The 17,275-nt window shown below is 42.4% G+C and overlaps 1 protein-coding gene across 1 annotated transcript in view; it reads right to left on the bottom strand.

Moving 5' to 3' along the window:
• ENAH (ENAH actin regulator) overlaps positions 1–17,275 on the bottom strand; it is a 165,971-nt gene that overhangs the window by 24,041 nt on the left and 124,655 nt on the right. The window contains 1 exon segment of the mRNA XM_062210482.1: positions 494–774. Coding sequence (XP_062066466.1) covers positions 494–774 — 281 coding nt within the window.

Here is a 17,275-nt window from a genome sequence, read left to right as displayed (position 1 = left end):
TCTATAAATTCCATCGTATGTAGTCATTTTCACAATACTATAAAATACATTTAAATAACTTGTCAATTTTTAATCAGCTATTTTTCATCTACTGTTTTAATTCCTCACTCAACAACTTTAGACTACAATCAAGCAAACTTCTTGCTGAATGGTACTATAATACTACATACGGTACTTGAGACGATTTAAGTAATTTCATAAGGGAAATATATTCCAAGTTCATCCAACATAAAAAATTCCACATAAAAACACACACTTTATAGCCCACTTGCAGGGAGTTAGAAAATTAGAATTCCAGAATAAAAATTTCTAAGAGCTTTCTTTAAGGCTCCAAACAATAAAAAGAAACAGTAAAGCAGTCACTGCTGTGTACTTTTCATAACTTCAAGCTGTACTGCTTATATCTCAAATGTGGAATATTCTAGTATGTAACTGCCAAAAACATCACCCAAGCCCGGAGAGCAGCACACAGAACAGTCTGCAAACTTCTTACCAGCACTGGAGACTCTGCGTTCACGCTCGCGCTCCCACTCCAGCTGCTCCCTCTCTAACTGGTCCTGCCGCTCCCGCTCCAGCCGCTCCAGCCGCTCCCGCTCCAGCCGCTCCTGCCGCTCCCGCTCCTGCCTCTCTCTCTCCAGCTGTTCTTGCTCTAGTCGCTCCCTCTCCAGCCTTTCTCTTTCTAACCTCTCTCTCTCCAACCTTTCCCGCTCCATTCTTTCTCTCTCCAGCCTTTCCCGCTCCAGCTCCTTTTGTCTTTGCTGCTCCTGTAGTTGCCTGAAATGTGAAAAAGAGAGAATACATCAAGGGCTACCCACCATTAAAAGCCATTCTGTTCACAGTGAACCTATGCAACTTCATTTCCAATCCACATAAAAGCAATGCAATCAACTTCTCTCCTCCTGCACGAAGAAAGGCTACCTCAGACAGAGATGACTTAGCTTCGCTCCAATGAAAATAATTTCTCTTGTAGCATCATACTGGCTCCAGCACATTATACTAACCATTGTCTTATTTTACTTGTACTTTTTATGTTACAAACAAATGAATTTTCCAAATGACGGAACATAACACTTTAATAACCAAGTCACTTGTTTGATCATGTAATGAAAACATTTATGAAGTTGTTACCTACTTCCTAAAATGTAACATCTTAATTGTACAGGCAATATGCTTTTTCAGAAATCACAGTTTCTGGGGGCTGGCACCATGGCGCAGTGGGTAAAGCTGCTGCCTACAGTGCCAGTATACCATATGGGTGCTGGTTTGAGTCCTGGCTGCTCTTCTTCCAATCCAGCTCTCTGCTACAGCCTGGAAAGCAGTCCTTGGGCCCCTGCACTTGCGTGGGAGACCCAGAGGTTGCTCCTGGTTATGGATAGGTGCAACTCTGGCCATTGCGCCTAGCTGGGGAGTGAGAGTAAACCAGCAGACAGAAGATCTTGATCTCTCTCTCTCTCTCTACCTCAGCTTTTCTGTAACTATGCCTTTCAAGTAAATAAATAAACCTTTTTTAAAAAAAGAAAATAGAATTTCTGGCCAGCCACAGCAATCACTCAACAAACAATATACTGAATGAAAAAAACACAAGAAAGAAGTAAAGAAATTAACTTTTAGTCAGAAGTTTATTTTGGTGTAAAGGACTTTCGAAATCCATGCATAATTTTTTCATAATACACAATTTCCATGAATGTTCTGAAGTCTGTCTGTCTCTGTCTCTCTCTCTCTCTCTCTCTCTCTCTCTATATATATATATATATATACACACACACACACACACACACACATATTTCTAAACCTTTTGTCTGCTAAGGGCCATCTAGATACTTACATCATTCATGCGCCACAATTATCAACTTAAAAGTTAGCCTGTTAGAGATTTACTGAATTTCAAGTCCCACCTGGGGTTTCCTTGTTAGGGTCAGACCACACGATTTTGAGGACTTTATATAGCCCACAGGTTGGACATCCCCTATCCCTGTTCTAAACCCTTCCTCACGTAAAAATATACACATAAACTTTAAAAGACAAATAAAATGGAATTGTATTTCCTAACTTCTCTGAAACCTTGCTGTTTTCTTCTACTTAATATACTGTGACAGTTATCCTAAGGTATTTAGTTTGGCATCTTCATTTCCCGCAAGCACATAAAACTACACTGTTGAACTGCCCACAGCTCATGCAGTCTTCCACAGGAGGACATAAGTTAATCTAACATTACTATGAATACCACAACAAACATTTACCTTCATCTTTAAACCCTTTCATAACCAGTTTTGAGGCAGTCCAGAGGCCCAAATTTGAAATTTCCAAATGCTAATTATTAGTATAGTTCCCATCTGTTGAGTTTCTTATGTTCCAAGTACTCTTAGAAGTCTGTGATGTATTATCTCATTTAACCTTCCCCAAATGCTATGAAATATATATGTGCAGAAAGAAGAGAACACTGAAAGCAATATTGACACACAGATTTGCTAAGTTAAAAGGTGTAGATTTCTTAAGATTTTAAAAAAAGATTGTTTATTTGTATAAAACTGACAGTTACAGTGAAAGAGGGAGAGACAGAGAAACAGCGATCTTCCATCCACTGGTTCACTCCCCAGACGGCCGCAACAGCCAGTGCTGAGGCAGGCTGAAGCCAGGAGCTTCATCCAGGTCTCCAATGTTGGCAGCAAGGATATAGTACCTTTAGGAGATTTTGTGCCAATTAACTCTCCCTTATTAACATGTATTTCATATACCACTGCAGGGAAGATTAAATGAGATAATACATCATAACCTCTTTTAAAAACATCTGAAACATGAGAACACTCAACAAATGGGAGCTTTAATAATAACCACTATTTGCAAATTTTAAATTGGGACACTGTACTGGCTCATAAACTGGTTTGGTTCTGACAGGAGGTGAAGCTAAACAATAAAACATGATGCTGTCCTTTGTTCCTCCAGCAGCAGCAAGACACCAATTAGCTCTTCCTGAAACTCTCTCTCCTTCCCGTTTCCTAAGCTGACTATAAAAGAAGAAAAGAGGGAGCTCTCCTGACAAGTGAATCAACCTTGCTTCTCCCACAAAAATACACAGCTGCACTCTGGACAGTGCCTGCAGGAGAAAACCAGAAGAAACCTTTGGCAGTGCTTTAACATTATCACTGCAGAGATGATGGCAAGGAATTAGATAGACTCAGAAGAATGTTTTTAATAATAAACTAGGGAGAGAAAAGCCACACCCCCCCCTTTTAAAATAATAACCTGCATCTAATGAATAAACTCAGTTGTGGCATGTATTAAATTTTAAATATTCAACATGTGTCAATAAATAAGGGTCATTTAAAACACAATCTGTTGTGCAATCTGTTGAGCCCAAAAGGTAAAAGACATGCCCATACTATTCTAACTAGGATCTATCTGAATACAGCAGCTAAAGGAAAAGGTATTTTTTAAAAACTTATTTGGAAGGTAAAGTTATAAAGGGAGAAACAGGGAGAGACAGAGAACTACTTCAACTATCTCATCCCTATTTTCCTACTCTTTCAAACTGTTTCTTATAATTTTTTCTTGTTCCAATAATTAAGCATTTTAATTCAGATGGCTACTCATCCCCTCACTACAAACCAGCTTTTCCGCATAGAGTCATGAGAAAAGAATGATTTTTGGTGAAATCAACATAGAGTTTTCACTATCAAAATAATATATGTACTTTCCATAGCTGAACCACACAGTTCTATGCTACCTTAATTTTTTATTCACCTTCTTAGTTTTCTTAGTTTTCCCCCAAGTTAATGTCTCTTTTTCTAGGCAACACAATACCTTTAACAACAAAAAAATTAAATTTAAGTCAGAGGTAGAAGCCCAGGTACAAGTGAGATGAATCTGGAAGAATCACTGAATAATGGCCTAGGGGCTGGAGCTGTGGTGCAGTGGGTTAAAACCCTGGCCTGCAGCACTGGCATCCCATATGGGTACCTGTTCAAGTCCCACTGCTTCACTTCCGATCCAGCTCCCTACTAATGTGCCTGGGAAAGCAGCACAGAAAGCAAGAGGATGGCCCAAGTCCTTGGGCCCCTGCACCCACATAGGAGACCCGGAAGAAGCTGCTGGCTCTTGGCTTCTGATCGGCTCAGCTCTGGCCAGTGTGGCCATTTGGGGAGTGAACCAGCATATGGATGACTTCTCTCTCCCTCTACCACTCTGTAACTCTTTCAAAATAAATAAAAATATATTTTTTTTAAATATAGCCTTGACAAGCAGGGTGTAGTGACCTTGGAACAATTCCATGTTATTATAATTTTCTAGGGCTTTCAGTCTATAAAAGATGGAGAGCACCCACCAATACAGGAAAAGACCACAATACCAGATAATAGTTCCAAATTCACTAATAATATGATACCAGGAGGCATTTTCTTCACTAGCAAGATTCTTGTTTAGCCTGATGACTGAAAAGATGCCCGCCTAAACAGATCTCCCAGACAAGTGTATCAAGAAAACCTCTGGCTTACAAATCATTAGTTCTACGAATAATTCCCACCTAAACTGGATTGATTTTTTTTTTTTTTTTTTTTTTTTTTGGACAGGCAGAGTGGGATAGTGAGAGAGAGACAGAGAGAAAGGTCTTCCTTTTTGCTGCTGGTTCATCCTCCAGTGGCCGCTGCGGCCAGCGCATCTCGCTGATCCGAAGGCAGGAGCCAGGTGCTTCTCCTGGTCTCCCATGCGGGTGCAGGGCCCAAGCACTTGGGCCATCCTCCACTGCCTTCCCAGGCCATAGCAGAGAGCTGGCCTGGAAGAGGGGCAACCGGGATAGAATCCAGCACCCCAATCGGGACTAGAACCCGGGGTGCTGGCACCGCAAGGCGGAGGATTAGCCTGTTAAGCCACGGCGCCAGCCGATTTTTTTTTTTTTTTTTTTTAAAGATTTATTTATTTGAAAGGCACTGTTACAGAAAGGCAGAGGTAGAGGTGTGGTGGGGGGAGGGGAGAAACAGAGAGAGGCAGAGAGGGAAAGAGGGGAAGGAGCGAGAGAGGGAGAAAGGGGGAAAGGGAGAGAGGGGGAGAGGAAGAGAAGGAGAAGAGGAGAGGGGCAGAGGGAGATAGGGAGAGAAAGGTCTTCCATCTGCTGGTTCACTCTCCAAATGGCTGCAAGGACCGGAGCTGAGCCGATCCAAAGCCAGGAGCCTGGAGCCTCCTCTGGGTCTCCTATGTGGGTACAGGGGCACAAAAACTTGGGCCATCTTCTACTATCTTCCCAGGCCACAGCAGAGAGCTGGATCAGAAGTGCAGCAGCTGGGACTTGAACCGGCGCCCATATGGGATGCCGGTGCTACAAGCGGCGGCTTCACCCACTACGCTGCAATGCCAGCCCCTGGATGATTTTTAAAACTGACTTTCAGGCCGGCGCCAGCACACCGGGTTCTAGTCCTGGTCGGGGTGCCGGATTCTGTCCCGGTTGCCCCTCTTCCAAGGCCAGCTCTCTGCTGTGGCCCAGGAGTACAGTGGAGGATGGTCCCAGTGCTTGGGCCCTGCACCCGCATGGGAGACCAGGAGAAGCACCTGGCTCCTGCTTTCAGATCAGCGCGGTGCGCCAGCCGCAGCAGCCATTGGAGGGTGAACCAACGGCAAAAAGGAAGACCTTTCTCTCTGTCTCTCTCTCTCACTGTCCACTCTGCCTGTCAAAAAACAAAAAACAAAAAAACTGACTTTCATGTTTTCTGGGAAAGTTCCTAAATTTTTATACTTTCCATTTCTCAGAATTACCACTGTAAATTCGCATAGTGGAAAAGCTTGCAGCTACTCTTGCCAGAGCTGTCCACAATGAACTGTTTTCTTCAGTCTCTAATAGAACCGTCTGAAGATTCTTTTTGCAGTACAAGTGCCCTAACTCTAAACTATGGAAAACTCCAGAGAAATCACTTCTACCTTTCTTTTCAGTTATGATATACATTTCACAATAATTTGAAAGTTCCTGAGAAATGATAAAGATTTCTTTCAGAAGCAATTACAGTACAAATCACTAATATCAAAGTCACCAAGGCAAACATGGTTCTTCCTACCACAAAGCACTCATTTCTCTCTGAAAAAAGAATAAAAAAAGCTATCCCCACATGGAAACAGACACTCAGAGCCCTGGCCCAAAAAGAGATTAATAATAGCCTTATATTCAGGTAAGTGTTTAGTTCATGCTGACTCAAAGACTTTTGAAGCAAGTAAAATATAAATAACAAAATTTCAAAATATCTTTCATCTGGTCTTACAATGTTAGGTAAAGAGTGACTACAATTTCAGCATAGTAAAAGAGGAGGGAAGACTAGGAAACTGTTCTGAGTTGATAACATTTAGTAACACTGATATTACTGACATCTGTCAGAAAATAAAACTACCCAGCCATGTTTCTATTGCACACTGAGGGCATTTCACTTAGTGGATAGTAAACATGTGAAAAATGGGTAATATTTAATGTTGTTATCTTGCAAAGCTCCGGAGAGTCAATACTTACAAAAGCAGTCGGTCGACTTTTGGTCCATCCTGCCCCTGAAGGCTATTCGGAGGTCTGTATACTTTCATTGCTCCAACTCCTTGGTTCTGCTGGGATTATTATTCCCCTTTTATAACTTTCAGGTGGTACTGGTGATTTGTAAACTAATTATAGATGTTAACTAAATTAAACTCTATGTTGAGACTAATACAAGACTGACTCATGCTCCTTAGAATATATTTTTTCATCATAGCCAAGGAAGCCAAATATTAATAATATGAGTAGAAATGAAAAACTGATCTAACAAATGACAGATAAATGAATGGAAGGCTAAACTATTATCATGTAACTATAGTCAAGGTATTGGGATAATAATATTTAATATTTAAAGTATAAACACCTATTTACCAACTGAACTTCAGTGATTAAATTTAACTTACAGTAGATACAAAGCTTAAAAATCAAACAGTATTACAAGGCTTGTACTAAACAGTAATCCCCTTACTAACCCTCATCACTTCTGATTTCATGCCTCAGAAGCAACCACTTTCCAGTTCTCTGATATTTATTTGATTTTTAAAAATACAGTACTCTGGTTATAGCAATTACTTTTTGATTTTTCAGATTTAGATGCTAATTACTGACTTCCTACTATACCAATGATTCCTATCTCTAAGTCCCCAAAACTTTTTCTTCCCAGTTCTCTCAATAAAATCGAAATACCACTGTGTGTACATCTATATTCACTTCTATTATTCATTTACTTTCCAGAACCATTTCTTTCTTAATATGGTCCTAAAAATTAATGTCTTTCATTTCATTCTTTTTCTGTATAGGTGTCACTATTTTACCCCAAGCTCCCCACTGGGACTCCCAGAATGGTCAAGCATACCAACACTGTATTTCTTTCCCTGAGCCCTCTGGCTCGGAGGTGCTGCTCCCTCGGTTTTGCCTCCCCTGCAGTTATACTAGGAGCTGCCTTATCTCTTCCCTAGGCAGGATCCTTTGCTTCCTGGATTCTCCAGGGTTTCATCATTTTAACAATTTTCATCATTTTAACATGCTCTCATTTTAACAAAAACTGCTTCCGATAGCTTCCCAGGAAATCATGCAGAAGTTTTAGGCTGGAAAGAGTGAGTTTCTTCCAGGAATTTGAAGCTTCCCCAACCCTGTGCTTCTGAAACCTTCTTTATTTTCAAATTCTCACATTTTTGCAGTAGATATGCCTTGACAGTGGGTCTTTTGATAGCTTTCATACTTACTGGGCTTGGGTACTTGATGAGCCTTTTCCATCTGATGTAGAGGCTAGCAAACTACAGCCTCGAAGCCCAATTACCCAAAACATTCACTCATATATAATCCATGGCAAGTTACAAAGGAAGAGTTGAGCAAATGCCATGAACACCTTATGGCTCACAAAGCCCAGAACAATTCTCCTCTGGTCCTTTACAGAAAAGTCAGCAGGCCTCTTATCTGCAAGACCAAGTCACTGGGTTCCGGGAAATTGTCTTATGTTATCTGTAGGTTCAATTTTCTCCTTTTTTCGTTATTTGTATGCTGGACTTCCTAATCTGACCTTATGTTTTTTCTTACATATGGTCTCTATGTTTTATGACTACTATTATCGAAGCAACTTCCTTAATCTTTCTCGAATTTTTTTTTTTACAAATGCTGTTCTTAAAAATTTCCAAGTACACTTTATAAACCATTAAATCATTCTCTTAAAATCATTACCAATTTTGGTTTTACAAATTAAATGTATTCTCTTGGGGCTGGTGCTGTGGCTCAGCAGGTCAAGGTGCCAGCTGCAACACCAGCATCCACTGTAGCAGTGCCAATTAGAGTCCTGGCTGCTTGGCTGTCAATCCAGCTCTCTGTTAATGTGCCTGGAAAAATAGTATATGATGGCCCAAGCATGGCTCCTGCAGCCATTTTGGGAATGAATCAGCAGACGGAAGATCTCTCTCTCAAAATGAAAATAAAATACTGAAAAAAAATTTTAATATTTATTTGAAAGGCACAGTGAGAGAGAGAGAAAGAGAGAGAGAGAGAGATAGATCTTCTATCTGCTAGTTCACTCTCCAGATGGCCATAGTGGCCAGGGCTGGGGCAGATCTAAGCCAGGAGCCAGGAACTTCTTCCAGGTCTCCCATGAGAGCAGCAGGGACCTAGCACTTGGGCCATCATCCGTTGATTTCCCAGTGCATTAGGAGGGAGTTGGATAGGGAGTGGAGCAGCTGGGACTTGAACTGGTGCCAGTGTTGTAGGCAGTGGCTTAACCTGATACATCGCATACTGGCCCCTAAAAAAATTTTTTTAAAGATTTATTTATTTATCTGAGAGGCAGAGCTACAGTCAGAGAGAGGGAAAAACAGGGAAAGAGTTCTTCCATTCATTGGTTCACTCCCCAAATGACCTCAACAGCTGGGGCTGGACCAACCTGAAGCCAGAAGCCAGGAACTTCTAGATCTTCAACATGGGATCAGGGGCCCAAGCACTTGGGGCATCATCTACTGCTTTCCCAGGTCATCAGCAGGGAGCTGGATCAGAAGAGCAGCAGCCAAGACTTGAACTGGCGCCCATATGGAAGGCCAGCACCACCTACTATGCCATAGTGCCAGCACCTCCCACAAATTTTAAAAAGTAAATACATTCTCATAGTTCTCTGAAGCTACCTTAGTGTATTTTCAGGTTTTCTGCTCCTGCATTGGATAAAATTTCCTCCAATTTCAATTTTTTTTCTGGTACTTTTTTTTTCCCAAAGAGGAATCTTAGATTCTTGCCAGGGCTTATAGGTCTGGCTGCCAGTATCTAGGAGCTGAGCAAGTAAAAGGGACCATACGGGCCTCCCTCCACTTAATCCCTTCCAGTTGACAAGCACTCACACCCTCACAGCAGTGCCTGTTATACTGCCATCTAGACCAGGGGCTAGCAAACTGTCTCTGAAAAGAGCCAAATAATGTCCCAGTAGCATACTCATTTTTCTTTTAACACCGTATAAATGTAAATCTATTTTTAGGTAGGCAGAGGTGCCAGCAAGCAAGTTTGCCCATTATTGGGCTACTATGCTGTATATTTAGTCCAATAGGCAGCTACTAGCCAAAGGTTGTGGTTGAGCACTTAAAACATGTACAGTTTGATTTTTTTTTTTAAAGATTCATTTATTTATTTATTTGAAAGTCAGAGTTACAGAGAGAGAGGAGAGGCAGAGAGACAGAGGTCTTCCATCTGCTGGCTCATTCCCCAAGTGGTGGCAACGGCTGGAGCTACGCTGATCCGAAGCCAGGAGCCAGGAGCTTCCTCTGGGTCTCCCTCACCGGTGCAGGGGCCCATGGCTTTGAGCCACCTTCCACTGCTTTCCCAGGCCATAGCAGAGAGCTGGATCAGAAGTGGAGCAGCCGGGACTTGAACTGGCACCCATATGGGATGCCAGCACTGCAGGTGGTGGCTTTACCCACTGCACCACAGTGCTGGCAGCCATACAGTTTGATTTAAGGTGAGCTTCTAAGCATAAAAAACCCCAGAGGCACAGGCTTTTGGTGCTGTGGTTAAGACACACTTGGGGCTGGCGCCGTGGCTTAACAGGCTAATCCTCCGCCTTGCGGCACCGGCACACCAGGTTCTAGTCCCGGTTGGGGCGCCAGATTCTATCCCGGTTGCCCCTCTTCCAGGCCAGCTCTCTGCTGTGGCCCGGGAGTGCAGTGGAGGATGGCCCAAGTGCTTGAGCCCTGCACCCGCATGGGAGACCAGGAGAAGCACCTGGCTCCTGCCTTCGGATCAGCGCGGTGCGCCAGCCGCAGCGGCCATTGGAGGGTGAACCAGCGGCAAAAAGGAAGACCTTTCTCTCTGTCTCTCTCTCACTATCCACTCTGCCTGTCAAAGAAAAAAAAAAAAAAAAAAAAAGACACACTTGGGAGACCTGCTCTTACTACAGTCCCTGGTTTGAGTCCCCAGCTACTCTACTTGCAACTCAGCTTCCTGCAAAGGCACAGGCTCAAGTCCTTGGGTTCCTCTCACCCATATGGGAGACCCAGATGGAGTTCTTGGCTTCAGCCTAGCTGTTGTGGGCATTTGAGAAATGAACAAGCACACAGCTTGTTCCTGTGCCTTTCAAATGAAATAAAAAATAATTTTTTAAAAAATCCACAGAAGACCTAATAAAAAAAAAGAGCATACAAAGTAGCTCCAAGGGGGCCAGGGCTGTGGTGTAGTGGGTAAAGCCGCTGCCTGCAGTGCCAGCATCCCATAAGGGCACTGGTTCAAGTCCCGGCTGCTCCACTTCCAATCCAGCTCTCTGCTACGGCCTGGGAAAGCAGTAGAAAATAACATAAGTCCTTGGGTCCCTGCACCCACGTGGGAGACCCAGAAGAAACTCCTGGCTCCTGGCTTGGATTGTGCAGCTCTGGCCGTTGCAGCCAACTGGGGAGTGAACCAGCGGACTGAAGACCCCCCCAACCTCTCTCTCTCTGCTGCTCCTTCTCTATGTGTAACTCTGACTTTCAAATAAATATATACATCTTTAAAAAAATAGCTCTATGGTTTTAGTATCAAATACCTATTGATATTTCAATGTATAAAATTAAATGCTACTAAAATTAATTTTAATTGTTTATGTAATTTTTTTTAATGTGGTCACTAGAAGATTTTAAAAGCACACATGGGTTGCATTATACAGGTTGAGAATCCCTTTTGTGAAATGTTGGGACCAGAAATGTTTCAGATTTTGGAATATCTGCATATACATAATGAGGTATCTTGGGACCAGAACCCAAGTATAAACAGGAAATTCATTTACATTTCATATCTACTTTATATACAGTCTGAAAGTAACTTTATATAATTGTTTTAGTGCACCTGTATTTTTTACAGCAATCTGTCATATGCAGTCAGGTCTGGAATTTTCCACTTATAATATCACACACTGCTCAAAAAGTTTCAGATTTTGGATTTTGGCTTTAGGGATGCTCACCCTGTATTTCCACTGAACAGCACTAAGAGAGAGCATCTGTAATTCTAATCCAATAGAGAGAATAAATTTCCAGACTCCTGTTTGGGTGGGATGGAGTAAAACTGGATATTAAACACTCCTTATAGGCAGGCGCTGTGGCTCACTTGGCTAATCCTCCGCCTGTGGTGCCGGCACCCTGGGTTCTAGTCCTGGTTGGGGCGCCGGATTCTGTCCCAGTTGCTCCTCTTCCAGTCTAGTTCTCTGCTGTGGCCTGGGAAGGCAGTGGAGGATGGCCCAAGTGTTTGGGCCCCTGCACCCACATAGGAGACCAGGAGGAAGCACCTGGCTTCTAGCTTCGGAACAGTGCAGCGCGCCGGCCATAGCAGCCATTTGGGGGGTGAACCAACAGAAGGAAGACCTTTCTCTCTGTTTCTCTCTCTAACTCTGCCTGTCAAAACAACAACAACAACAACAACAACAACAACAACAAAACACTCCTTATAAAGACTTTTATTCAATCATCCTGATGGACAAGAAAACCCAAGCTAAGGATTGCTATCATTCAACCTTTTTTTTTTTTTTAAAAGGCAACAACAAAAACATTAAAAAGGACCAGAGGGGCCGGCACTGTGGCATAGCGGTAAAGCCGCCACCAGTGGTGCCAGCATCCCATATGGGTGCCAGTTTGGGTCCCCGCTGCTCTACTTCCTATCCAGCTCTCTGCTATGGCCTGGGAAAGCAGCAGAGGATGGCCCTAGTCCTTGGGCCTGTACACCAGCATGGGAGACCTGGAAGAAGCTCCTGGCTCCTGGCTTCAGATCAGCACAGCCCCAGCTGTTTCGGCCATATGGGGAGTGAACCAGTGGATGGAGGACCTCCTTCTCTCTCTCTCTCCCCCCTTCTGTGTATAGCTCTGATTTTCGAATAAATGAATAAATCTTAAAAAAAAAAAAAACAGATATTTGAGTTAAACCAATACATCAACAATACAAGGCTTTTGGGGGTAGGGGCCAGCATGGTGGCATAGCAGGTAAAGCAGTCACCTGCAGTGCTGGCATCCCATATGGGCGCTGGTTCAAAGTCCCGACTGCTCCACTTCTGATCCTGGAAGAAGCTCCTGGCTTCGGATCGACACAGTTTAGGTTACTGCAAGCAACTGGGGAATAAACCAGTGGATGGAAGACCTCTCTCTCTCTCTCTTTTCTCTGCCTCTCCAACTCTCTCTAACTCTGTCTTAAGTAAATAAATAAATCTTTTAAAAAATAAATAAAAAAAACCACAATGCTTTGGGGGTATCAGATAATTCAAGCAAAGTGAGAAAAACAAGAGATGCTTAAGATACAGTCATAAATTTAGTACAGGCCATTATGAGCAAGGAGTAATAATAAAAGAGCTCTTAAAGATTAAAATTTAACTTAATAGAAGAGTTATTACTCTGTTGTCCAATTAGGTGACTATGGGTCACATATAGATACTGAGCACATGTAATGTGGTTACTCTAACAAGAAATATACTCTAGGGGCTGGCACTGTGGTGTAGCATTTGGTAAAGCTGCTGTCTGCAGTGCTGGCATCCCATATGGGCATCAGTTCCAGTCTTGGCTGCTCCACTTCCAATCCAGCTTTCTGCTATGGCCTGGGAAAGCAGAGGAAGATGCCCAAGTCCTTGGGCCCCTGCACCCCACTGGGAGACCCAGAGGAGGCTCCTGGCTCCTGGCTTTGGATCAGCGCAGCTCTGGCCATTGTGGCCATTTGGGAAGTGAACCAGCAGAAGGAAGACACCCCTCTCCCCTTTCTCTGCCTCTTTGTAACTCTGCCTTTCAAGTAAAATAATTAAATCTTAAAAAATATATATATACTATAAGAATAAACAGCATACTAGATTTTGAACTCTATGAAATAGAATGATAGAATATTAAATGTCTTAATGGTTTTACTCATATTTCATGCTGAAATGGCAATACTTTGGGCAAACTGGGTTAAATAGCAGTATTAACATTAATTTCACCTGTATCTTTTTACTTTTATTAATACAGCTATGGAAAAATTTTAACTACACAAAAAGAGCTTCATTTTGTGGAAAATGTGCATTATCTTTTAATTCAATTTTCCATAAACTTTTTGAAGTTTCATACTATGTTTCTACTAAATAGTGCTGGTTCTGGATACAAGGCTAAGAAAATTGACAAGGGGCGGGTGTTATGGCTCAGTAGATTAAGCCACCCATTTGGGATGCCTGCTGGTCCCAGCTGCTCCGCTTCTGATATAGCTCCCTGTTAACGTGCCTGGGAAAAAGTAAATGATGGCTCACTTCTGCTGCTTTTCCCAGGCCATTAGCAAGGAGCTGGAAGGGAAGTGGAGCAGCTGGGACTCAAACTGGTGCCCAAATGGAATGTCTGCACTGCAGGCAGTGGCTTAACCTTCTACACCACAGTGCCGGCCCCTACTAATATGATTTTTAAAGAAAATAAACTTATTCGGGAACAAAAACAACAAGAAAAGAAAATGATGGCTCAGTAACTTGGGTTTCTGCCTCCTGGCTTCCACCTGGCCCAGCCTTGCCTATTGTGGTCATTTAGGGAGTGAAACAGTGATGGAAGCTCGCTCTAGCATGCTCTCTCTCTCTAATCTGCCTTTCAAATCAGCAAAAAATAAATCTTAAAAAAAATTAATAAAAAAAGAGAGACACCAGGTAAATTTAAGGCAAGCCAATGAACATCAATGACAGAAGCAAACTAACTAGCTATGCATGAAGTCACTAACATCACTAAAAGCAGAAATGGTTAAAAGTGAATAATCCTGAGAATCAGAATGAGGGGAAAGGCAACATCATGTAGCAGTATTTTTTTTTTACCACCATTTTATGTTCCTCTGCACTGTTTAGCATTTTCTATGTTATATGAAAAAGAGTGTAAGAAAAATTAACCCAGCAGTAATAAAGAAATATTAAAAAGAAGAAAAAAATGCACATGATGTGGCAGGCACTGTGGTACAGCATGTTAAGCTGCTTACTGGGACACTCACATCCCATACCACAGTGCAGTAGGAGACTAAACTATTATGCTTCTGATCCAGCTCCTCGCTAATGTGCCCATAGCAGATGATGGCCCAGGTACTTGAGGCCCTGCCACCCATGTGGGAGACCAGGATGGTGTTCCAGGCTCCTGGTTTTAACCTGGTCCAGCCCCAGCTGTGTGGACATTTGAAGAGTAGACCAGTGGATAGAAGATCTTCTTCCCTTTCCTTTCCTTTAAAAAGAAAACTGCACATTAAAGATGAAATCCCGAGTTTAAATTGAAGTAGCACTGGGATACTCAAATGGATAAACTCTACAATAGGAATTCTCATTGAAGATCCATTGTTGGAATTTCGGGGGTTTTTGATTCTCTGAATCGGCACAAATTTTGTATGCAATTATGTATCTTTCTGAAGGATTAGGGGTTGGATGTGAGAAGGATATAGTCCACCATTTCACCAAATTTCATAAGGGTCCATAACACTAGCTGGAAATATGGAAGTGATCAGTATAGAAGTTACTGTTTTTTTAAGTTGGGGCCCACATTGTGGTATAGTGGGTAAAGCCGCTGCCTGCAACAACAGCATCCTATATGGACACTGGTTAAAGTCTTGGCTGTTCCACTTCCCATCCACCTCCTTGCTGGTGCACCTGGGAAAGCAGCAAATGGCCCAAGCTCTTGGGCCCCTGGACCCACATGGGAGACCTGAAGAAGCTCCTGGCTTTCAGCCTGGCCCAGTTCCAGCTGTTAGTCATGTGGGGGAATGAACCAGTGCATGGAAGATCTCTCTGTCTCTCCCTCTTTATAACTCTGCCTTTCAAATAAATAAATCTTTAAAAAAAAAGGGGGCCAGTGCTGTAGCACAGTGGGTTAACACCCTGGCCTGAAGCGCCGGCATCCCATATGGGTGCTGGTTCTAGTCCCGGCTGTTCCACTTCCAATCCAGCTCTCTGCCATGCCCTGGGAAAGCAGTAGAAGATGGCCCAGGTCCTTGGGCCCCTGCACCCATGTGGGAGACCCAGAAGAAGCTTCTGGCTCCTGGCTTCGGATCGGCGCAGCTCCAGCCATTGCGGCCATCTGGGGAGTGAACCATTGGACAGAAGACCTCTCTGTCTCTCTGCCTCTCCTCTCTCTGTGTAACTCTGACTTTCAAATAAATAAATAAATCTTAAAAAAAAAAGAAGAAGAAAAAGAAAAACTACTGTTAAAACTTCAGGGGCAGGTGTTTACAGTTAAGGCACCTGGAACTCCCATCAGAGTACCAGGTTCAACTCAACTCTGGCTCCTCATCCCACCTCTCAGTTAATGCAGGCCCAGGGAGGCAGTGATGACTCAATTAATCATGTTCTCAACTTTAGCCCCCAAGTCACTGAAGGCACCTAGGGAGTGAACCAGCAGATAAGAACTGTCTCTCTCTCAAAAATAAAAAATAAAAATAAATAAATAAATAAAAAAATAATAAAAAAATTAAAAAACAAACAAACAAACAAAAAAAACTTCACTATCCAACCAAATCATCCATTTTACAAAGGGTCTACCAAACACAGAAAGAAGGAAAAAACCACAATAGCTAGTGCAACGCCTTACATAAGAAAAAGGGGGAAAAAAAGACAGAAAGGGAATAGAGACTCTGCAGTACCAAAAAGAAGACAGGGAAGTGGCAGATGTGGACAAAGAGAAGAAATCTAACCTAGAAGTCTGCTGGACATGGAAGGAGCATGTCCACTGGATGTGTGGAAACAGGTTTCATAAGACATAACAGGAAATAGCTGGAGAATAAAGACAAAGAATGAGAGCTAAAAACCAGACTGGTGTTTTATGTAAGGTTTATCAAAAAAGAGGAGTCTATGCCTGTCTGTGGATAGAAAATAATTTTTAAACAAGATTTATTTACTTATTTGAAAGACACAATCAAAGAGGAAGAGAGAATGATTGATCTTCCATCCACTGGTTTACTCCCCAAATGGCTACAACAGCCAGAGCTGGGCCAGGCTGAAGATCAACTACTGGGACCATCATCTGCTATCTTCCCAAGCACAAGAGCAGAAAGCTGGATCAGAAGCAGTGCAGCTGGGACTCAAACTGGCATTCTGATTTGGGATGCCAGCAACCTTAGCCCCAGAAATAATTTTGAAAATAACAATTTTTTTTTCAGAAATTTGAGTTTCATTCTTCAAGATGACTGACTTAAAATCTTCAACAAAACAAATAAATAGTGCAAACAATACACCCAATTTAAAATAAATTATTTTCATACCCTTTAGAAGTAAAAATCTCATGCACAGATGAGTACTGGCTGCTAGGGCTTTAACAGGAGAAATAATCTAAATGAGCTGTGGGGTTTTCATAGCAATTACTTTAAACTCCTTCAATATCCATTTCCAACTAAAACTTCAAGCTGAGTGTTCTTGACAACCCTGTGGGCAGTGGGTAACACATCTGACCCTTAAGTCAGAAGTAACCTTAGATAGGGGTAGTTTCTGTTTCCACCGTGTAATGGCCTGACCTCAAGAATGATTTGCTTGCCTACTCTACACCCCCAGAGATTATCTCGTATTCCTTCTAGATGTCTTCTATATTAGCTTCAAATGTGTTACTCAACTGGAGAGCCAAGTAGATGTACCCCAAAGCAAATGACTAAGTAATAACAAGAGATCTCTTCTACCAGTTGTTGGAATGTTTTCACATGTAAAATCCAAATCAAAGGTCTTCATGGAGCAAATGCTTCTCACCTGGGAAAATTAATCTATACTCATGCAATAGTCCATCTAACTATGGTTAAAACCCAACATAACAAGGGTGATCTATTAGTGATAAAAAGCAACATTAGCTTCTCTAAAAATTACACATT

This window comes from Lepus europaeus, chromosome 14 (genome assembly GCF_033115175.1).
Source record: "Lepus europaeus isolate LE1 chromosome 14, mLepTim1.pri, whole genome shotgun sequence".
NCBI lineage: Eukaryota > Metazoa > Chordata > Mammalia > Lagomorpha > Leporidae > Lepus > Lepus europaeus.
Note: the sequence above shows the minus strand (reverse complement) of the source record. Positions and strands in the feature narration are given on the sequence as shown.